This window comes from Canis lupus, chromosome 19, assembly GCF_003254725.2.
Source record: "Canis lupus dingo isolate Sandy chromosome 19, ASM325472v2, whole genome shotgun sequence".
Classification (NCBI taxonomy): Eukaryota; Metazoa; Chordata; class Mammalia; order Carnivora; family Canidae; genus Canis; species Canis lupus.
The window spans coordinates 44,473,651-44,499,162 of NC_064261.1; the positions used below are offsets into that span (position 1 = coordinate 44,473,651).

The window sequence follows — 25,512 nt, forward strand, 5'->3', positions numbered from 1 at the left end:
ATTAAAAAAAAAAAAGCCACATTTAATTCGTCCCCGAAAAAGAAAAGACTGTTTTAGTTATTTGCATGTCTATTCATTTAACAAATATCTTTCTGAACATGGCTAGCTTATGCCAGGTACTGCTCTAGATGCTAGGGATGCAGCAGTTAACAAAACTATAAAATCCCTGTTTTCAGAGAGCCTACATTTTAGTGAACAAAGCAGACAACAAGCAAACAAACACAATTTAATATTGTTTGCACTAATAAATTCTATGAAGAAAGATAAAGCATTGATAGTAAATGGGATGCAGGCTGCTTCTTAAAGAGAGTAGTCCAATTCAGAATGCTCTTAAAAGTTTGAAACAAACAGTTTGAGAGAAATAATGGAGTTGGGATCTCTGGGTGGCACAGCGGTTTAGCTCCTGCCTTTGGCCCAGGGCGCGATCCTGGAGACCCGGGATCGAATCCCACATCGGGCTCCCGGTGCATGGAGCCTGCTTCTCCCTCCGCCTGTGTCTCTGCCTCCCTCTCTCTCTCTCTCTCTCTCTCTCTCTCTGTGTGTGACTATCATAAATAAAAAAAAAAAAAATTAAAAAAAAAAAAGAAATAATGGAGTCAAGGATGACTCCAATCTTTTGGCTTGAACAACTGGGTGGAGGGTGACATATACTACTGTCTGAGGAGAGAATCAAGACTTTGCGACACAAAATGTTTGTTATTCCTGTTAAATTTTCAGATGAGATATTGAATTGGATTTTAACATTCAAATGAGTTTGGTGCTCAACAGAGAAGTCAGGGCTGATGATGAAAATTTACGAGCCTCAGTCTCTAGATGTTTTATAAAACCATGGAAGAGGCTCTATTTTTAAAGCTGTGATACAGTATGAGAGTACTTAGGAAATCAATAAAGGAAGAGCTGTCCAAAGAACTGAAGGAGGTCACGTCAAAAATAATGAGGATAATGCAGCAAAATAAACAGAAAAAAAAATTCCTAGTCAGCTAAGGAAAACTCTAAAATGTACTACTCTAAAAAAGAAAGTATTCAAGGAGGAGACAAGGATCAATTGTGTGCTAAGAATTGATAACTGAGTAATTAGGCAACAGGTCGTCACTGGTAACCCTGACAGTAGAGGTGTAAGTGACTCATAAGAATGTAAGACCAAGTAAAGTGGGTTCAAAACAGAAGGAGAGGAAGTAGAGAAAGTAGAAAATCCTTTCTGTGAGTTTGTGAGTTTCTCTATGCAGGGAAATGAAAAATGGAGGGGTAGCTGAAGAGGAATATCAGTTTAAGGAAAGTTGTTTTGTCTTTTGTTGTTTTTGTTTGTAAAGACAACAAGCTTGTAGACTTATGGAAATCATCCATCAGAAGTCAAAATACTGATGATTCAAGGAATAGATCAGGCAATTACACAAGGCTAATCCTTGAATAGACGAGAGAAGATGGAATTGATACACAATTAAAAGGATTGGCCTTAGATGAGAGTGCAGTGTATTTTTCCATTCAAGTGAGACAAAGATGGAACATTTAGTTCTAGATTCAGACAGATTGGTAGGTTTAATAAAGTTCAGAGTAAGAAAGTACTCTTTTGGTTACTTCTATTTTCTCAAGTAAATATGAAATAAAAATCATAATGTTAGAATAAGGAGAAAGTAGGTAGATATATGAAAATTCATTATCTGGAGGCAGGGAAGGAAAAAGCCCTTATAAAACAGTATTTCACTGTTTTCTGACAGGGTTGCCAAAGGATATAAACATACAACCTAGAGTTAAGACACGGATTTTCTGCTTTGCTTGTAAAAAGACAAATAAGTTCTAAGTACTCTATAGTGATTTTATACCAAACTTCGAGCTACTTTACTAGATATATTGTTTGAAATTGGATGGTATGTTGTTCTAAACTTCTAAAGATTATTAAAATATAATTTATCTAATAATTTGGCAAGTGTTATCTGTCAGGGAAAGCTCAGATGGAGGCTCTGTGAGTCCTCGTGCTAAGAAGAAATGGTCACACACATTCAAAAGATGCAACCAATACTATGAATTTTCTTTTCTCAGGACTAAAATAACTCTAAAAGGCTTGACTCAGGAGAATAGGCAGGATATCAGTCCTCAAAGTCAAGGACTAGTATGGACTCTAGGGGAGGAGTGCCTGAGAGGTTATTCCCTAACTGTGGTTGTTTCTTTGTTGATTGCTATTGATGCAGGGGATGCCTTGAAGGCACTCCAATTTTTTTTTTTTCTTATTAGAAAGGACAAAATATTCTCTTTTTCTCGGCTTTATTATTTCCCTGAGGATTTTAATAGCTATATACTTCTACTTTTCCCAAACAAAGTAATAGAGGAGTTACATACATATGTACATCCTGGCCTCATCTTAAAATTAAGCAACTTGTAATTTTTATGAATTTAAATGTGCCTCATTTGTTTTCTATTTTCATTATACATCCAGTTTTGAGACAAAAAAAAGAGAGTTAATTGGAGAGCATGTACGACCCATCACTTATTCTAAATTGAGAATTTAATTAATAGTTCCATAGCTATTCTACAAAAAATAAAATAGTAGGATAGAAATTTATACCTATGTTGTATAGGTATAAATAAATACAGTTATAAAAATAAATTTTATCAATTGTCAAATCTAGAGCCCATAAATGTGGCCCTATGATTCTTTAAACCCATACAAAGCAGTCCTTAGCAAGATTGCAGCTATGATGTTAACTAGTAAAGCAAATGGAAGACATGCATTTTTTTTCTGTGTCTGATAGTTTCCTAAACTCTCGATAAATCAAAGGTGTCATGACACATAAGACACGACGGTTACATTTTCTGTTTAAGATGTCAAGAAAGGTACTAGACTGTGACAGTAATGCCCTCTAGTAAAAAATAATAATAATAAATTAAAAAAAACAAAAACAAAACAGAAAAACACACATAGAATATTCATGAGTACTTTAAGATCTTAACACAGCATACTCATTAATAGTGTCTGGGTGGAAAAAAAGTGTGATATTTGAGTAATGGAAATTCTTTCAGAAATCATCGTCTTGTTCTGTCATGGAATGTGATTTCCAACTAAGTAAAGAGCCAGAAAAGATGTAGGTTATGAAGAGTCCAGGAATTAGAGAAATATATTCAATGGCCAGGGCTAGGTTTTCAAAGGCACCCTGTGAAGTTTTAGTGTTTTTCTAGGCCAGAGACTTAGACAATACTGCTCAACTGCAGGCACAATAGCTTGTGCTGCAACTATATCTGCATAGTAAGCACACTAGGTTTACATGTTTATCTGAGGAAGGCCTTGGGGGAGAGGTCACATTTGTGGAGATTATGCCAATACTACGGCAAAGGTATCATGAGCCCTGAATAACAGGATAAAACTAGTAAAATACTTCACTGTTTTTTTAAATCTCTTCCAGCCTTTCACATTTATTTTATTAATACTCAAAATCCCAGTCCCCTAATTCTGCTTCTTGAATGTTCACAAAATTGCTTAAAGCACCAAAAAAAAAAATAAATAAAAATAAAAAAAAATAAAAAATAAAAAAAAATAAATTCACCAAGCACATACTCCATACTCTGTTCTAGACACTGAGCTACTTCTCTGCCATTTACTATTTGCCATAGTGTCTATAATTTCCTCCATGCATAGTTGTCTGAGTAAAGAACAACAAATCTGGGTTACTATGGTTATGGCCCATTAAGCTCACTCCTACCCCAAAGTCTCATATACCATCATGTCATCAAATGCCATTCTCAGTTATGTCTCAATAAAATGACAAATTGTTCAGAAACTATACCTTTGGACTCCCTAAAAATAGTAAAAACTATGAATGGTGAATCTTCATATGTCAAGACATAATCACCTTTCATTCTGCAGGAAGCCATTCTTAGCCAGATGGTATACTGAAACAGATCTGATCCACTAGTCTCATAAATTATCAAGGTTACTAAGACTTACTGTGTCACCTATTCTAAGAATACTCACATTTTAATATAGAGTGCTTTTTTAAACAAAGAAAGAAAAAGAGGGAGGCAATTATACTGTAATAACTGAATTCCAAGCATTTCGAGGGGCTTTGGAGACTCTGATACTCTAAACAAAGAACTCTTCCTTCTCTGTACAGGCATCTGCCTATTCTCCCTACCATCAGAACCCCTCCTGGCAGAAAACCATGAATGGTTCCTCTGCCCTCTAAAAGAAAACTTTAAAATATACATTAGATAATAATAGAGTTGGAGGTTACATGTAGGAGCCATAGGACATTGTATTTTGTTTCCTTTCTCTCTTTCTTTTTAAGAATTACAGCAAAGATAACAGTGAGTGGTATGAAAATTCTCCCTAGCATTGTCTAGGGTTGTGCTTCTACCGATTACAGGGATTATGATTTGTATTTCTAACACCATTGCCTAAATGGTCTCCCCATCATTCCAATCAGTGAATAGCACAGTATAAACTGTAATAGAATCCTAAAGTTATTTAATGGGCTCCCTTTTCTCACTACTATAGTTGCTACGTGGCAAAGAGGTACACACTCTCTCTCATGGTGCCACTTACTGCAGTGCCTCTACACTGATGAGCATGTAATTATTTAGTGCTCTTTATCCTAGGACTGCTTTAGTCCAATCAGTAGAGTCCTACTGGTCCTGCAGAATTGTAAACTGGGTTAAGTGCCTGCCTTCAGCAAGTAGTTAGGAGACTGAAAAGTACAGTCCAATGAGCCTGAATTTATCGGGATTAAAACTGGCAACAGTTTGTAAGTTAGACATTCTTGGCCATTACTTTCATTTTTACAGGTTCTGCAAAAGCCCACTGTTAGCTCTGGGTGCATACATTTAATAGATATTTCTACATCAAAATTGGTCTAAATCAATTAAAAGAAGACAAATTAAATTAAAAAAAACTTCATTTTAAGATATGACAACTCTTTAGAACTCTAATCTAAAAAAAGTATAAAGAATATACAGGAAGTTCTACTGGTACATATAGATATTCTAATGATTATTTTTAAAACATTTTTTCAAATGACAAACCCTAATGTTTAATTAAAAAATCACTAGCTTTTAATGTGTGTCCCATTCCAGTTATGAACACTCCAATATGACATTCATATTCCAGTATGTATCCTCTTATACAGTATGATCTAGTACTCATTAAAATTATTTTTAAATGTACATTGTAAATTTTCTTCCATTTCAAAATTATTTATTTTGATATCAAATGATAACTGGACTAGATTACCTTTGAGTTCCTCCCAACCCTGAATGATTGATTCTACATTTCAGTAGTCAGGTCAATCTTACAAAGGCTAGAAAAGAAGAGTTTGTCTGCATTGTATGAATTAACAAGAATGAAAGGCCTCCTGCCTAACATTAATTCCTTCCCCCCACCTGCCACAGTGTTGAAAATCCCCTCCCCCTTATCAGAATTATTTCTTAAAGGTACTCTTAAGCCTTGTGAATTTTACTTGGATTCAGAATTATGTTACAAAGGAGGGATAATCAATGAACTTACCTAATCAATTAATTTACCTAATTACTATCAGTTATTATACTGAAAATAAGATCCCAAGGCAAGTTTTAGGGTGAACAATTGGGGAGTGACCACAATATCACTCTGTGCTGAAATTTACAAGCAGCTTCCAGGCCAATTGACTGGCTCTCTGCCTTCACATAAAAGGCTATTTCTCCTAAGAACCTTTCTATTTCCTCATCAATCTTCTTGTAAGGCCTTTGCAGAACCCACCTGAGTCTAGTTCTAGATTCCCATTGTATCCTTTGAGTTTGATATTCCTTTTTTTTTTTTTTTATCTGTTTTTCTAAAGCCTATCAATCTTTTATACACATCCACTGTTCTGGGCCAGCCCATTTGAACGTCCCATAGTTTTCGATGCTCCCAACTTCTAAGATGCCTGGAAGTCTGGCTTGACTTGGAGAAAAAGTTAGGTTCTAGAGTCCAGTAGGGTTCGATTGTAGAGGAAGAAAAAAGAGGGGCCAATCTAAGCAGCCAGGTAATGGAAAGGAGGACTGACAAAATTTTAAGATAAATGTGATTGAATTTAAAACATTTTCCTAGCACCCATCACTTATGGCAACACCAAAGTATGAAAAAATTGCCACAAGATGTAAGGTTGATGTGTTAAGTAACATTTTACATATAACCAATCCAAAATATCCTCTGGTTTATTTGTTATCAATTTGAGAAAGTTAAAGCAAAGCTGATAGTTTTCCTTTCGAATTTGTATGAATACATTGGTTCAAATATCTATGTGACCTTTAGAATTAGTCAGTATATGTTCTAGACTTGTGCCATTACTATATTACTAGCAACTCATTTTTCTAAAACTACAAAGCCTAGGAACATTTCCATAAAAACCGTATTTTTTAAACTCTGTAGACCAATACTGTCATCAAGCCAGTGACCAAGAGGTGGAGGCTTTTATATGTTCCATTATCTTTTTTAAAAAAGATTTATTTATTTATTCATGAGAAACACAGAGAGAGAGAGGAAGAGACATAGGCAGAGGGAGAAGTAAGGTTCTCTCAGGGACCCTGATATGGGACTTGACCCTGGATCCTGGGATCATGCCCTGAGCTGAAGGCAGACACTCAACCGCTGAGCCGCCCAGGTGTCCCACATGTTCCATTATCAATTCTAGAGTCATTAAATCTCCTTGATGCAGTATTACATTATCATGTACCATCCCTCTCTGGTTACATTCTGTTATTGGCAGATACTTTCTCTGTGTAGAAAGAGAGGAAGTACCATTGTATAGGGTTTATCACATTACACTGTCCCTGTATAGCCACAGCAATATTGTGTGGATCAATATAAACAGCAAAGAACAAGCCTTCTACTTATTTAGCCCATCAATATTTTAAATCAGAACTCTCAGTAGTAGAGAAAAAGAACAGGCAACCTGACTTAATTTTTCTCAAGGATTGCCCCTGAAACATAAATAGGGCTCTATAATCCAAGTCAGTAATTTAAAGAAGTAAACCAAGAAGTAAAAGAAGTTCTTTCTACTTTGGTATACATACATGATTTGTAAATAGTTGAACACACTATCTCAGGGAAATTGTTAAAAGTATAGGATGAGGTTAAGCTCTAAAGGGAGATGGCTATGGCAGTTTACTGAGAAAATCCAATGTTTTGCTCAATCTGGCTTCGGAAAAGAGAATCCCATCCATGCTTAATTTTCTAATCGCTAACAAAAGAGGGTGGGGGGCAGCCTGAGTGGCTCAGCAGTTTAGCGCTGCCTTCAGCCCAGGGCGTGATCCTGGGGACCTGGGATGGAGTCCCATGTTAGGTTCCCTTCATGGAGCTTGCTTCTCCCTCTACCTGTGTCTCTGCCTTTCTCTGTGTCTTTTGTGAATAAATAAAATCTTTAAAAAAGGGGTGGGGACATTCATTAATTTATCAAAACATCATAATTTGAACATTCATCAAATGAAACCAGATTTTTTTTTGAAACCAGATTTGAGTAAAGTCAGAAGCTAGATAGAATAGGATGTGAATTTCCTTGTATTATTCTTAATCCAGCCCACAGAAAAATTAGCATTATCCTATTGTTACTAGCACATCTCAATGCTATTTCATTCACAAATCATCAATATTTGCTGTAGGTTGAATGCTGTGTAGAAACTATAGGCTTTATTCTCAGGGACAGGTAAAAGGAACAGTTTTGAAACATGAAATTCAAACACTTGAATTTACTAAAAAAAAAATTTACTAAAAAATTTTACTCAAAGTGGAGTGTTGATATTAGTAATTTTAACCAAAAAGAGAAGTTCTTCCTTCTTTTTCTTTTCTTTCCTTGTTTCCTTCCTTCCCTCCTACCTTCCTTGCTTTGACGAATATTCATTGAGTACCTATGTGTTCCAGGATATGATTGGAACTCAGTAAATAACAGTAATCAAAACTAACAAGTTCTAATACTCTCATAACACTTCATTATTCTGGAGAAATCAGATGATAAGCAAATATTTATGAGTTCATTTCAAATGGTAGGGATATAAAGAAAATTAAAATGAAAAATCATCTAGTGATTGAGTAGAAACGCATAAATAAAATTGGGAAATAAGAGCAATAGATAGGGTATATACTATTAAGCAGAATGGTGAGTGAAGGTCATTCTGAAAGTTGAGTTAGCTAAGACTTGAATGGTAAGAATGTGAATATCATAAGGAAAAGCACTGCAGGCAAACAAAACAGCAAGGAAAGACTTCAAGATAAGAGCAATGTAGTTGAAGAAGCACAAAGTTGATGTGTGATGAACAAAGAGAGTAGCAATCAGTGAGATGGGAAAGATAAATGATCAGAACATTAGGTCCTTACACGTCTTGTGAGAAGTTTGGATTTTATTCTGAAGAGGAGTGAAAGTAATTGGGAGATTTTAAGCAAGAGAATGACATGATTTGGTTTATATTTTAGTAGATCATTTTTCATGTTGAGTGTGATTTTGGTGGGAAAGCAAGATCTCAAAGAAACCAGTTAGGAATCTATTGCATAGTCCACGAGAGAGATGGATAATTCAATTAATCCATTTCTTTTGAACAGATTTTTCAAACTAGAAACTTCCTGTAGTGGAAGGAGTTTTGTATTGATTGGTGACAACTGAAATAACTGCTCTGGATTTTTAGGTATGGATCATTGAGTTAAAATGAAGAAAAAAATCTATTTCTTCCAAGTGCATATTACTGTACTAGATTTCCAGTGAAAAGGAACTGCAAAAAGGAAGTAAGAAATTCTAGAAGGACAAAAAAATAAAAAAGAGGTAACTTACCATTTTTGGCTTTGCAAGATCTGTTGTCTGGCTGCATTATGTAGCCTTCCACACAACTGCAGGCATAGGATCCATGTGTATTTATGCAGGTCTGGCTGCATGCACCATAAATAGCACATTCATCGTGATCTACAAAGAAAATGAGCATCACTTCTAAGTAGATTTATTGTTGGGCATTTTTTTTCTCCTTGAAGAAACTTTGTTTTTTTCAAATTTTGGAAATAGAATTTCAGAAAGAAAAACACAAGTCCAATAAGTCTTTTCAAAACTACACTAACTGAAAGCCAAAATTCAATGTTGCTTTGATAGTACAGAGATACAAGACCGTATCTAATCTTTTATTTTAAATCTTTCATTTTAAAAGATAATATCTAATATTTAGATCTTTTATTTTATTTTAAAAGATATCTAATATTTTATTTTAAATCTTTTATTATAAAAAGATTTAATCTTTTGTTTTAAAAGATAGTATGAAGGCTAGAAGCCCTTGGATATTTTTGCAAAAACATAAAATGCACTCCAAAGAATATCTGTTGAATAGTTCTAGTGTTGATGACTTTTTAAATTATTTTTGCAAAGAATTAGCCTGATAACATGGTTTTCAATAAACATATTAAGAGTTTCGAGCCTTCACTTGATCAAAAAGAGGAAACTATTAAGCACTTGTTGAAAGGAAACATTTCATCTTAAATTTTATTTTAATATCTATGGTCCTACTTCTTCTCTTACATGCCCCCTGTCCTTATACTCTTCCTTCCTGCATCTCATTCAAATCTCTATAAACAGCAAATACTTAATGCTTCTTAGCCAACAAGGCAAATAAAAAAATATGTCAGGTAATAACTTGGACAAATGTATATTTAGTTTGTCCTGTGTACCATGTACTTTACTAATCCCTGAAGAAACAAAAAATTGATAAAACATGGTTCCTATCTCTAAGTCAAACAAGTCTAAGGAAGTATAATTTTAATTCTATGCATTGCCTTATAATAGAGGCACACTATAGTTATGATAGAAACTCAGAGAAGTCAACCTGCTTGGAATTAGAGGGAGAATATTAAGTGAAGGCTACATCCTGACTTGGATTTAAAGGATAATTTAGATTTTCTCAGATTCAATAAGAAGGGATAAGATGGAAAGGGGCATTCCAGTTAAAAAGCATGTGACATGATACTGAGATGACATAGTAGGGATTTGAAAGAAGTATAAGGGGTCAAGTGGAATAAGGGCAGATAAGGGGAAGGATTAAGAGATGGCACTGGAAAGCAGTTATGGAGACAGATAATGAAGTTATTTTTATGCTAAAGTAAAGGGTTGTACATTATATACAGGCATTGGGAAAGCATTAAGGATGAGCTATATAATCAACTTTATATTTTAAAACTAAATAAACACAAATAAAAATGGATTGGTGCATGTAGAGAAGAGATCCTGGAAAAATAATTATGTGCTAAATTCACAAAAATTGTATTTTAATCCCATTATATTTTGAACTAAGTCAGTGGTAGGGGAGATGGAGAAGAGAGAATGGAGTGAAATGTTTAAGAGCCCGAAGAGACATGTGATGACTGGATAGATGGCAATGAATGGTGCTATACTAAAATAAGAATAAGTGGTATAATAAAAATATGTATTTGGTCTTTATCTTCAGTTTCTAGCACAGAATTCCTAAAGCTCTTGCAATTTTCTTAACAATAGGAGTGTCTTTTGTTATTTAGGAGCCCCTCTGGAATGTACCTTAGTCTATGGCAATGAGGTGACTAAGGGTGGGATAATGCCAGGATGGGGGCTCCACACAGGAAAGACTAGACACATGATTCAAGGGTGGGAACTCAGCCCACCCTCTGAACACTGAGCTAAGAAAAGAGTTTACTAAGGAAAAGCAAAAATATTCCTGAGTAGTTAAGGGGCCATTTAAATTGGGAAACTGTGCATTTGTATGGCATTAATTTGCACTTTTCTCAGAATTCTTTGGCTTCATATAACAGCTTGCATTCGTGGATAGTTTGCTTGAAGTAAGTTGCTTTGGAGATAAAAAGAATAGTTTTTGAAGCTAAGTTTACAGTGATTATGAAAGAAATTAAATCTCGCATTTGGTAAAATCCAGCCCCTAATGGCAGAAATGATTCTCCTCCATTTTCACAGATTTTTCAACTTTAATTTTTTTGATTCCTATTTTAGTTTTTCTGACATGATTATGCTATCCAGAGAGCAATATGAGTAATGATTTTTGTTGTTGTTGTTCTTAGCCAGAATGCACTGCTATGACATTCATGTAACTCCACAAAATTGGCCGCAGAGGAATAGGCATGTCATTATTTATAATGCTGCCTTTCTTTTCCCTCTTAAGGACAGAAAATACCCTGGAAATACAGCTTCAGGAGAGCATAAATGATGGTCAAATCTGGCCATCCAGGAGTACAGAGAAAGTAAAAAGAGCCTTTGTTTCAGTAGTGACCTTCTAGACTGGCTGATGTGAAATTCCTTACTAATGTTTAAAAGAAGATATTGATTATGGTTATTTTTATGGATTTAATTAGGAGATTAGGGAAAAAGAGATCAATGCAGAAGGAGCTGAAAAATCCTGATTCCTATAGGATTCAGTTGCAGCAAAAGAATAAGGATGCTATGTAGGTATATTAGCCTTCCCTGTGTGAATGGAAAGAGCTGGTTTGAACTGGGAATTGCATGTATGTGTGCATGCATACAGAAGTACTATTCATATATGGTTGACTTTTGTGATTATAAGGTATCTAATGTTGCCAGATCTGATTTTTTTTTTCAGAAAGTCTGAACTTCTATATGCAATCTTCTGATTTTTAAATGTTGGTTTAAAAATAGTGTGAATCAAATAAATATACTAGTTTGGTTTGGTCAGATTAAATAGCCTCTGAGCTTGACAAGCATTTAAAAGTAAGTGTTTCTACAATATTTGTATTATGCAGAAAACAAACAACAAATGAAAAATTCAAGCCCCAGATGTACATTAAAAAGCGATGAACCTCTTCAAGACAAGAATAAGTGAACTCTGCAGACCTGAGCCTTAGCCTTAAGTCTATTACTGAGAAGATGTGTAGGACTTAAGTAAGTCACTTAATTTCTCAGGGTCTTGCTTTTCTCACTTCTGTCATTAGAATTTTGAACAATATTCTCTCTGAGGACTCTTTCAACTTTAAGATTCTATTTCTAAGTAAAACTGATAATATTAAAGCAAAGGTTTAAAGTAATTGGCAAAGCACCAATTTCTTTGTAAAATAGTCTATTAGTGGCTCTAGCAATGCAGATATTCTTTGACTTTATATATAGAGTCTATATTTTATGTTTTGTATATATAGACTCTAAGTACCATATAAAATAATGTATTATTCATATTACAGATATATCAGGTTTATATACATATTCTAGCATATATATAATAGAAGTTAATAGAATGGAGAAGCAACTTGTTCAGTATGGCCGAGGCGAGTCATTTCAGAGTAAACATGTGCTGTACAGCATTCAAAAAACGAAGAATTATGACATTAAAAATACACATAAATATTTTTATGTTCATTATTGCTGTTGGTAAAATGCAACAATAAAATGCAAATAAATTCCTGTTATTTCTAACAGGAATAAAATTTGCTAATTACCAGAATTACCAGTGCAAAAAATGAAAAAAATTATAAAGAATATTGCATGGTATTATTAACATAACTCAGTTCATAGCAGATGTCTACTATATTGCAGCTGTATAACTGGCAGGAAACATTTGGGAAGTTAAGACTGTTAAATCCAATGTTTTCATGGTTAACCTAAACTACTTCCCATCATTAACATTCCCCATATTTGACATTATTGCAATACTATTTGAAAATTGATTGGTGAAAATGCATTTTTGGTATGCTTATGTGTATGATTTATACGGGAGCATCATCTTTTAAAACTCAAGAAACAAACAAAAAAAAAATTAAACACTGTCGAAGCACATGGTAGGTGCTCAAAGATACTTTTTAAAATGTCCATTGACTAAGCCTCTCTTAAGAAAAAAAGTCACATATCCTACTTACCTCTACAGCTTCTTCCATCTTCTTTTACTTCAAATCCATCCTCACAGTAACATCTTGTACTATTTCTGACAACTGCACATTTATACTGACAATTCAGCAGCTGGCAATTGGGTAATAGTTCTGGAGAAGAAAAACAGAGACACTATGTTAATAAAACTATGCACACTTATGTCCTATTTAAATTTAAATATTGTTAAAATTTCTCAGGGTATAACCACAATAATACAGTTCTGATTGGTCTCCTTGAAAATTTATGAGAATGGCTGAGAGAAAAAATGATATCTACTCCCTCTAAAATATGTTGGCTTGTATTTATTTGAAGCATTGTTAACAAAATTTCAGATCTGTTCAGTCTTTCACTTTTAGCTTATTTTGTATGTTCAAAGTCACAAATCTTTTCAAATTCTGGTAAATTAAATTATTTCAAGAGGAAAAATGTCAACTCAGTGGTTAATTTCAACATTTATACATTTCTTATCTGACATATCAATTGATTTTCTATCTTTTGAGGACTTGTTTTGATTTATAATCCACGTGTAACCTTCATAGCAATCAATGTGAATATATTCCATTTCAATAATTTATCTTTCATTGGTGACAAAATATCAGATAAATACTGGACATAATATATTTCATTATATCTGAACTCGTTCAGAGCAAATACATCATTGAAGCAAAAGTTACCAAACCCTCAGAATAGATTAGAATTCAATATGATAAATGCATGAAACAGAGATGAAGTGACAGAGGCATATTCATTGCACAATTTCTAACAGGAATAAAATTTGCTAAACCAGAAAAATATATGGATAAAATGTGTGACTGATTTTGCTGTCTGAAAATGAAGGTATTAATGGATTGCAACAATCTCTTCTCCTGGGGAGAAAAATAAGGGTTTTGAAGATTAAAATTAAATGATTCAAGATATGTTGAATTCAAGATATGTTGATAATGGTACAAGTTTAGCTGGTGCTTCAGGAAATACATACATATATAATAAAAATATTTTAATGCTCCAATGTGGAAAAGAAAGCTAGATCATTCCAAGTAGAAAATTTGCTATCTCACTATCTAAAATATTTTCTTAACCAAATCATTTTTCCATCTCTTTCATGCAATTATTCCATGCATCTTCCCTTAAGACCCCAAATCTTTTTCCTAACGGTCACTCACATATTATGATCCTGCTTCCTACTTTTTATGAGATAATTGAAGCAATCAAGGAGATTTTCCACAGATTTTTGCTTCACATTTACCTACCTCTGCATATTCCTGTCCTTGCCTTTCAAACTTGGTTGAATTCATAATCAAAGCCCACCTCCCATCCCTGTGCACAAATCCTATCCCCTCTCACTTACTCAAGGATATCACTTCAGCCATTCTCTGCTTGCTCTCATAATCATTTTTTAAATAATTTATATTAATCAAACAAGAGCCCATCTCTCTTTGACAATTAAAAATTTACAGAATACAGTCATGCCTATTTGTTTACATATTGCCTGTGGCTGTTTTTACATTACAAAGGCATAGGTGACTAGTTATCTCAGAGACCTCTGACCCACAAAGCCTAAAGTATTTACCATAGCCCCTTACAGAAAGTTTTCTGACCCCTGTACCAGCTTGTTTTCAGCATCAAACATTCTCTTTTCCCCAACTTAAAACCAAAAAACTTTGACCTCACTTCCTCTACTAGTCACCTTTGCAAAATTCCTCTGTTCCTCTTAATAACAAAACTTACAAAAATAATACATACATTTGCTTTTCTCTGTTCCTATATTTAACCTACTCCTCGAACTTTCACTTCCACTGCTCCACAGAAACTGCTTACATAAATGTCTTTGATGACCTTGAAGTTGATAAGTGCAATGACCTTCTTTCAGTCCTCATCTTATTTACCTATCAGCAGCATTTGACAGTTAACCAATTCCTGATACACATTCATTGCATTGCTTCTAGAACTCACACTCTTGACTTTCCTCCTATTTCACAGTCCCTTTGCTGGAACATAACTACCAGTACCATAACTTGAAAGCTAGTTGTGCTCTCTTAAACTTCTAATTTCCATTTCTCCGTTACAATCAATACTTTATACTAAATTTCTTTCCCCCTTGAAATACCAGAACAATTTCTGTTTCCTTGACATAGATTCAACCAATATGCAGATCAATTATATCTAATTTGTAGGCTTGAGTTTCGGGTCATTGCTAATAATATGCTAATACAATGTTAATATTTAGGTAATGTACAAAGACCAGGAATTTGGTCTGTAAAAACACATTATTAATAGAAAATATGGAATGAATGGTTCTTTGGAAATTATGGAACTTTTGCTTTGCATTAAGGTAGCTATTTACATGTTAGTTTCCCTCACTAGTATCTATAGCTACAAAGTATAAGGCTAACATATACCAAGTTCTTTAAATATGCAATCTCTTTGAAACCCTATAACAGTCAAACCTCCAGATATTATTGTAATTTACGATTTACAGATAAGGGAACTGATGGTTGATAACTAATCCAAGATTATTCAGTAAATATATGACAGAGCTGCCCTTCAAAACAAAGTCAGTCTGCCTACAGAGCCTATATTTTTAATACTGCCTTTAGTTCCCAAAGTATAATACAGTGATGGTTAGAATATGGTGTATTTTATTTTTATTTTTCATTCTTGGTTAGTAGTGCACTATAGATAAAGTGTTTTATAATTTTTATAGGATGAATGAATCAATGAAATAGCTTAATTCTAGGATGAGGATTAACACTCTCAGGTGTCATTTCTAGTCCATTAAATTAAACTAGGTCCTAAAGATAGTTCATTTACATCTTCAAATTAGGTAATTGAGTTGTCAAATTTTGTTTGATTATGGTGGAATCAGTCCAAAATTGCCTTGAATATATATGCTACTTTAGTTCAACATTGATTAAGCACCTACTCAATGCTAAGCACTCTGCTGGGGTTCTACACATGCAACATTACTTTAGACAAATTAAGGAATTACAACATGAGTGTGGAAGTGGGTGGGGTTAGGTGGGAAGGAAAACAACGTAAACAACAATACAATTAAAAGCAGAAAATAAGAAATGCTAAATAAAAATACAAGTGACATGAGCTAGGAAGTGAAGGAATCCTCCAGTGACTGGAAATGAGCATAGATAACATGGAAAATAGTCGTGAGAAAAGTTTAATTTAAGCTGAAATTTAAAAGATAAGAAGTGTTCATTGAACAAAATTTATGGAAGTGCATCCCAGATAAAGCAGACAATATGCAAAAATAAATGAAAAGACAAGAAAGCATACAAGAAATACAATGATAAATAACTGTGTGGCTGAATCACAGCGTTTGAAGTGGTAGGAAATGGGCCTAGCATTCTTGTTTGGGGCCAAGTCAAAGTGGATTAATTCTTAAATTAAGTAGACTTTTTAGTTTTGATAATGAGAGTCATTGCTAATAATTGAGGACAGAAGTGTTTGATAGTACCTAATAGCATGGCAAAACATGAGTGAAATATCCTAAAAAGCTACCTGAAGGCCTAGACATGGCAAAGGCACACATTAAGACTATGAAGATTTATGTGAATGGATGGCCAAACACTTGAGGAAAGCAAAATGACAGTAAGTTAATAGTACCAATAAAATGAATCAAGAATAACAGGAGGACCAACAGTTTGAGGGAAAATAGTTGACTGTTTAGTTTCAAATGTTGACCAGAAAGGCCCAGAGAGACTTGAGAATTTGAGTGTATCTAAGAAGACAAGTCTGGACTGGGATGTAGCTCTGGAAGTCATAAACATAAAGTAGGAAATTAAAGCCTAAAAAGGAAAGAATCATCCCTTGTAAGGAATATTTGTAATACAAATAAACCCCAGAGAATGTTTATATGTGAAAGGCAAGCAGAAGAAGAACCATCAACAAAAAAGCCCAAGAAATTATCAAATTTATATATGGGAGAAGCTGAAAAACTTGACAAAATCCAAGGTGGAAAAAGGGTTCATGGAAGTAAGCAGAACAATAGATGTTAAATCCCTGGGGAATATTATTAGATGAACACTAAAATATATATTGGGCTTTCTAATAGGGTCAATTAAGACATTTAAAAAAGATTCCAGTGGGACAGAGAATAGAGATAAATGTAGTAGTAGTAGTAAGGAATTGGGGCAGAAAGAGGAAATAGGAAAGGTTTCTCCTAGAAAATAATTAAATATATTATGAAATAAAGAGAATAAAGATAGAGGTTTGACCAAATTTATTTAATCTGATACCTTAAAGCAGGCATGTTAGCTCAGTACCTTAAATGTATTATTTTTTTCCATACAATTTTTGAGGCCAATTCCTTGTTTGCCCTCTCAATTCAAAGTACAAAATCCACAGGCTATTGGTTACATCTTTCTGCTCTCTCCAAACTTTAAATATCTGGAATATACCTGTTGAAAATAGTTACCAACATGGGGATAATAATGAGGAGAATTGAGAAAAAATGAGAGAAATTGGGGAAAAACTGGGTATGAAAGATCAGACCTCACACATGGTTTTGAGTTTTAGGTGGGATCTAGTGGTTGAAAATAGCAAGAGACAAGGGCAACTCACTTTGTCGTTCATCAAATTTATCCTCTTTGAGAACTCATGCATGTGCAAAGAGACTGAAAGCATTTTATCAGATGAAATGGTAAATGGTGATTCTTCTAACGCCATGAAGAATTATGAAGAACTAACAAAATGCAAACTAAAATTTAAAATTTGGCTTAACTCTGGGAAAGCAATACTAATTACCGTAATGTAATCTATTTGAGCTGCTTACCATTTATGCTTAATTACATGCAACACTATAATGCTTATGTAGATAATTAAAAATGCATCAGATTAATTTTGTTAGAAAGCTTATTTGGGTAGAACAGAAATTCTGTACTTGAATTATCCGTCTTCATAGAGTGCTCTGAAGCGTGGTCATTGATTCATGTAACATTATCATTGATTTGGATCTTAGGTTAAAGTAGGAAGACTACCAGCATCTAAGGTGATGAAATATGCAAGTCTGAATCCAGATATATAACATGGTATTTGATCTGTATTTCTTAGCATTATCATAAAAGAAAAGTGTCTTTTTTTAATGAATGGAGAGGAGCTATTATTTCAGGAATCAAACTCAATTCAACTGATGAGGACTCTCCTAACACGGACTCACTCCATTCTATGGTATTTAAGGAATCTTTTCAATGCCTTTTTTTTGAAGTTGTAGAGGAGATTATAAAAATGTGAATATATCTTCCTTATCAAATGCAAGTGAACACCTTACAAGTAATGGGCAACTTTGAGGCACTAAGCTCCTAAGCCATTCTTTAACTTAGAAATAGATTTCTGGATTTGTATTATTAATAAATAGTAGCAGAGATTCTAGAAGGATAGAAAATTATTTCATGCTAAATCTTACATCTCTTTCACTACTTGTTCTTTTTTCTAAATCATGGTAGAATACTATAAGTAAAGCCTTAAGCGCTAAAGCTAGAATACCTAAGTTCCAACCCTGGTTTTATTAATTTCAGGCTATGTGAATGTGGGGGAAAAAAAAAAAAACAGCTAATGTTTACCAATCCTGTTTCCTTTTTCTGAGCAAATAAAAAGATTAATTTTCCCAGTTGACTTACATTATGTTGAGGCCATATATCTGGCACCTAGATAATGCAACATATGCGAAATTAGTGTGCGCCACTTTTTGACCTAGGCTCTAGAGCATTTTGACACTCTCCTACTCTCTACTTGTCAGCCAGCAAAGAAGCCAGCAGAAGACCCAGAGAACCTTGTGCCAATAGTCCTAAACTGAAGGGAGGCTGAAACAGCAAGCATCCACTGATGACTCATTTGGATGTTGATGTAAGTGAAAATTTGGATTTTTGATGCATTCAACCCCTGAGGTACCAGGGTTGTTTTTACATAATACTATGGTGATGGGCAGATGATATAAGTTATCTATAATTCTCTTTCCTTATCTCTAAAATGGGGATAATAATAGAAGCTACCTCATAGGGTTGTTGAGAGGCTTAAATGAGATAAATCATACAAAGTTCTTAAAACATTGCCTGACACATGCAATTCTTTGCATTATTTTTATTTTCCACTAGCATGTTACCATTTAAGTTGTAGTATTCTCATCACAATTTATATAATTTTCAAGTCATTTGGAGGTATGTTTCTTTTTATAAAAGAATGACTTTCTCTTTCATGCTTTTAATTTTGAGTGTTATACGACATTTAGTTCTAGTTTTGCCCTCAAATTACCTGTGCATCTTTTGATGCCTTTGGGGGGGTACTTTCATTCATTCATTCATTCATTCATTCATTCATTCTCTTAAAGTCTTTACCTGAATGAAAAATCTCCAACAGGGGAATACTAACCATAGAAAAAGAAGATTTTTCTATACTGGCTAACTGGTTTCTATGAAATATGAAGAAGATTGCTCTCTGAAGCAATGTGCATGCATATTTAATCTGCTACATACGGATGGACCAATTAGTAAATCAGACAAGAAATTTTTATCAAGCACTTATGCTGGTTTGCATCATCTTTAGGGGTGGTTTTGCTTTTTGACAGCATTGGGATTTATAACACGTCTCCAGAATGTATGCAGGCTTAAGATTTAGGAAACACAGATAAATTTTTCTAACCTGCCTCAGAGTAAAAACAGGACAGTAGAGAAGGTGATTTGAAGCTGATAACCAGATACCAAAAATTACAAGTTTTTACTGGTAGGAGGTTTCTCCCCTCATTAGTTTATAGTTTACATAAATATTTCTAAGCCAGAGAACCACTGTTTGCCAGCTTGTATGTGTAGCCATTGGTTCATTCATGGTGCAGTCAATAGTACTATGCTGGCTACCTTTATGATCTATAATTGAACAATTCACATTGGTCACAATTCACATTGATGTATTGGACTTAGCAGGACAGTGAGAACACTACTGTGCTGTTTTATTCATGTTCTTCCAGGTTATATGTTTCTCCCTGAGAGGAAATTAGAACTTTTATTAACTCTTTGGAAATATCAAAAAATATAGGCACTTTCTAAATTCATAAGTTATCTGAGACATTATTTTACAAAATGGGATAGTGTTTAATTCCTAATTTTAGTAATCAAATCACTCCTTGAATTTGGCTTTTACAAAAATGCCACTTAACCAACAACTATAATCATAGTTATAAGGAAAAAAAAATCATTTCCTTATGTACCACATTAAAAAAGTATTTCACCCACTCTTTATATTTGGAGATTGAAAAGCTGATGCAGCTACTTACCATGCCAGACAGTCCCTCTTGTCAGCAGGACGTATGCATGACATATTTAGAATGGTGATAATTTGTGTCACATCATTCATCCTCTCACCCCTGTTTCCTTGGCCTAGTAAAATGCAGTGTGAGCCGGCTTGCAGAGATCAGGCTGCTGCTTATGACTACCAATGTGGATTTCTTCAGAATTCTTTGCTTAGTGCTAAACTACACAGTCCTGGCTTCAAATTTTCAGTGTGCTCTCATATATAAAGATACAACATTAAGGCATTTTTTGGTTATTATTTCTATTTTTGTTGTCATGGTATAAATTTACATACAAATTCATTCCTTTTATGTACAGTTCTATGAGTTTTGAAAAACACATTCAGTTGTATAACCAATACCACCATCCAGATCCAGAACAGGACCATGATCCCAGAATTTTTTCCTGTGCCCTTCTGTAGTCAACTCATTTCTCCACTGCCAGATTTGGCATCACTGGTCTGTTTTTCATCTCAATGGTTCTGTCTTTCCTACCATGTCACATAAGTGGAATCATCCAGCCTATGGCATCTTTAGTTAGCATAATGTATTTGAGACTCAGCCATATTACCTTATCTGGAGTTCCCTCCTTTCTATTCCTGAACACTCTTCCATGGTATGAATGTATTTCAGTTTATTTACCCATTTCACAAGTGGCAGATATTTAAGTGACTTTTAATTTTGAATAAAGTTGCTCTAAACATTCACATGCAATTTCATGTAAATACAGTTTAGCATTTCATTTGAGTCAATCTGAGATTGTTGGTTTATATGGTAAAATGATGTTTTACTTTATAAGAAACTATCAAATTGTTTTCCCAAGTAGCTGTTCCACTTTGCATTCCTACTACCATTATATATGAAGAATCATCCAGTTGCTTGGCCTTCTGCCCAAAACAAGTTATCATCAGTTTTCAATTTAATTTTAATTTTTAGTCACTTTATTAGGTATTTGTGATGGTACTTTATTGTGGTTTTAATTTGCATTTCCTAATGACTAATGATATTGAACATTTTTTCATATATTTTCATAGTTTTCCATTTTTTATATATTTTTCATATATTTCTCATACTTTTCATTCATATATTTTTGGTAATGTGTCTGTTCTTTCCTTTACTCACTTTTTATTAGGTTGTTTTCTTGTTGAGTTTTGAGAAGGGATATATATATAACATATATACATACATTATAATATATATTCACCTATTTAATAAATGGACATGGCAAAGCTGTCATTTCCTAATTTTAATTTTGCATGTTAATACTGAATAAGGATTTACTACTCTTTTAACAAGGAAAAGCAAAATTCTCTACAGTTTAGATGTACCATTATGAGGTGGAAGCTATAGGCTAAACATGAAGTTTGAGAAAATATTCTGTGAACTAAGTCTGGGGTTTATAACAGATTGCATATTTCTTTTTCTTTTCAATAATGTTCATGTGTGTGTACGTGTGCACTCAACATCCATTTGGTAGTTGTATATTATTCCATTTAGGGATAAACAGTAATTCAATGAGACAATTCACTGCTGAAACACATCTAGTTTATATAGCAAATATATGTTTAAAAAATATTTTTATGGGGTTCCAGGGTGGCTCGGTCATTTGAGCACTGGACTCTTGATTTTGGCTCAAGTTGTAGTCTCTGGGTCATGGGATCAAGCATGGCATGGGGCTCCATGCTTGGTGGGAGGGTGGGTCTGCTTGGAATTCTTCCCCCCTCTACCCTTCCCCTTAAAACATATACTCTCTCCCTAAAATAAATAATATATATTTATTATATATTATATATATTATTAGATATACTACATATTATATACATGTGTGTATATACATGTGTATATATATGTGTGGGGGGTGTATATGTGTGTGTATGGGGGTATACACACACAATTATTTTTTTACACTTCCTTCTATACTGATTAGGGTCCTATAACTAATTCTGACTGGAACATATGTGGACATGGTCTGTAATACATCTACATCAGAAGATTAAGAGTGCATGTCTTCTCTGCATACATATTTTATTCTCTTATTTATTATCTGGAAACGGATTTTACTGCTCTGCTTTTACTGTTGTTTTCTCATCTCCATCTATACCAGGGATACAACTTTAAGATATGCTACCATATATACCTTGAAATGTATAAATAAAAGCTAAACTAAAGTAACAACAGCAACTTGAGAGTATACTGCACTAATGCTAAGAGACTTTTCCATCTTATATTATGTCTACAAACCAAGGGTTTACTTAGTAAAGGAGTTCCAACTATCTGAACTCATTGGCTAACACTGAATAAAGAGCTGTTTATTATGGATCTTCAAATAAAATCATTTCTAACAATTTAGCAACTTTAGGTTCTCATTTCTTTTGAAACTCTTCACTATAGATGGCATTCAGCATTCTAAAATTCAATATGCAAAACTTTTAAAGTTTGTATTATATAGAAAATTAAAATCTAGTTACCAAGGTACAATCAAATGAGAAGAGATTAATTTATGTTATGAAAAGACAGATTTGGCTTAAATAGCCACTGACAAAATTTGCTAACTAATTAATGCATAATCTGCAGAGTTTGTACAACAAAAACAAAAATGTTTACCTAAGTTTTATCTATAAAAAGATATGAGAAGATAAAGCAACACATGCTTGTGCAAGGTTTTCTTCTTAGAACAGTATAAGGATAATGACATTACTAACTTCATTGGGATGATGTGAAGTTTAAAGACAGTGATTCAACAGAAGTGTTCAGTGTCTGACACATTGTAAATACCTATTATACATTGGCAGTTATATCATTGCCACTATAATCATCAAAAACATCTACACCAATAAAATCCAGTAATTTTCACTTCCATCTTTTATTATATGGAAGAAGAGATTAGAGATGCATGGTATCTTGAATTGTACTTTAGTTTTAATGGTGGAAAACACAGATCTATTTGTGGTATCTCTGAAGAGATACCACAACTATTGACTGGATTCTTAACCTTTCTGAGCCTTAGTTTCCAAACTAGAAAATGTCTTGATAAGATTTTATGAATATTAAGAGACACAGTAACTGTAAACATGCTTTATAAATTGGAGAGTAACATGTAAATGATGAAATTTGGACCAGCATAGGGAGAGGTAAAGGAGAGAAAGCTGATAACTCTAGGTGTATTGGATTGGTGAAGCCAAACTGTTTTTTGGCTTATACATCTTGTTTTAGTGTTTTGCATTTGATTTTACAGTAAGGATGGCACACTAGATTTATTAATAATAAACTAACCAATATCAATTCTTTGTCTGGTTTAATATATTTAATTTCAACCTTGGAAAACTATGCTTGAGGGAAAAAAATAAGCAAATTTACCATAAGGCCCAGAGAAAAATACAAGTAGAAACTGCAGATACCTAAGAATGGGGTTTTTCATGTCTGGAGGTAGAAGAGTAAAAAAATGAATATACAGTGAAAGGACAATATACATATAAATTATATAAGGGTATTACACACCTATATAAGACAAATATAATAAGATGGAGGTAGAAGTATCAATTGGGTTAGAAGAGGTGAGGCAGCATAAATAAACATCCTTTGTACAGGAAATTCATAACTTCTAGCAATTTCTGCACATTAAGTAGGTAAGAAGTACTTGTAACTAAATCTATTTGGAAAGTGAAGATAGACTTTTTTTTCATTTTAAAGGACAAATATTTTCCTCTTGTTTTTTTTTTTTTTTTTTTTTTTTTAACATTGTCCTCTTAAATCATTATATTAGTCCCAGGCCATAGGAGGCAACAATAACGAGTTCAACACTATGAGAACAAAAAAAGCAAAATGCAACACAGTGCCTGGCACATATCAGGTCAAAAAGTTCTCTCTATGTTAAACACAGCAATTAAGCACTCCTATTCACCTCTGCGCTTTGCAGTCTTCAATAAAATGAAAGGGATGGGAAAGGCACAGACCCACAAGAAGCAAGAGAAAAAGAAAAAAGACTAAAACAGACAAAAGATGTCAGCAAAACTTTAGAAGCAAAGAAGCAATAAAATGAGTGTTCACTAACTTAGCCCTTCATAGTCCTAAAGGAGTAAAATATTCTAAGCCAAGGATTGAAAGAAATGAGAGGGATGATGATGATGATCAAGGCTGCTGCCTTCTAAACACATAGATTGTGCACAGCACAACTGTAGGGGGCACTACTAAAATAAACTTTGATGTGAATGGAACTCCATCTGTGCCACATGGAAACCCTCGGAACAGAGCCCAAACACAAGTGTATAAAACACCAAAATCCTGGAAAGCCTCAAAAACTAAAGACAACTCATATCTCTGAAAGGGGTGGGAGTGGGAATAAAGGTCAGGTAGGGATGTAAACGGAATCGGTTGAAAGGAAAAGTGACACCTTCCATATCTCCCCATCTTTGCAGCTGAAGGTTTATTCTCTGAAGAGACAGAATTAGACCAATTCTTCTCCGGAGAACTATAGGAACAGCATTAAAAACAGGAGTAATACACACAGAAAGTGAATAGATGGAGAATTCTGGGTTACAATTGCTTTCATCCAGATCACTCACAAGGCAGAAGTCCCAAACCAAGAAAATCAAAGGCAACCACACCCACCTAGAAAGCCACTAGTAAAGCAGAGCTATAACTCTAAGACAGTGGCGCACTGTCCCATCTTCAGCTCCAGGGCAATGCAGAGATTCTTCCCAGGATGAATGGCAGGCTTGAAGAAAAAAGAACTGTTATTTTCCCCAAGAGAATTAACTGGTTTTATTTGGAACAGAGTGTGGGGAAGTTCAAGCCTAAAAGGTGGAGATTTTGATGGCAATTAATTAAGATAAAGATGATGCTTCCATGGGAGCAATAAACTAAAACAGAGGTCAGCTAGAATTGGAGGACAAAGATGGCTAAGAAGAACTTTCTAGAGTTGTAACAAAGTCTACTTCTGAAAAGTGGACAATATTTTATTGAGTAAAACTGTGGAGGAAATTATGCCAAAATGCCTTTTTATTTGAAAAACAATAAAATTGGTGTATGCTAACTAACTGCTGAGTGCAATACCAATGTGGCACACACTTAATAGATCAGGTAAACAGACAATCAAAGAGTACCCTTAGAAAGCCACTGTTATCCCAAGGTGACTGTGCACATGACCAGGGCTATACCCTTAGGGGCATAGAGAGGCAACAGCAGAGATCCCACACTGTGTGGGAACTAAATTTCATGGAAATAGTCAAGGTAATAAAAAAATTAAACATTCAAGACAAAGAGACAAAACCCACCAATTACTACAATTAGGGACAAAGAAGAATAGTGTCCAGAGTTTTTAAAATTTATTATCTAAAACTCCCAGTCTTCAACTAAAATATGAGGTATGCAAAGAAACAGGAACCTGTGACTGTACACAAG

The 25,512-nt window shown here is 34.0% G+C and overlaps 1 protein-coding gene across 1 annotated transcript in view; it reads right to left on the bottom strand.

Annotated features, from left to right (window-relative positions):
- Positions 1 to 25,512, bottom strand: part of LRP1B (LDL receptor related protein 1B) — a 1,837,374-nt gene that overhangs the window by 983,264 nt on the left and 828,598 nt on the right. The window contains exons 4-5 of the mRNA XM_049097407.1: positions 12,812 to 12,931; positions 8,763 to 8,891 (exon numbers count right to left, since the gene is read on the bottom strand). Coding sequence (XP_048953364.1) covers positions 8,763 to 8,891; positions 12,812 to 12,931 — 249 coding nt within the window. The remainder of the gene's footprint in view (positions 1 to 8,762; positions 8,892 to 12,811; positions 12,932 to 25,512) is intronic.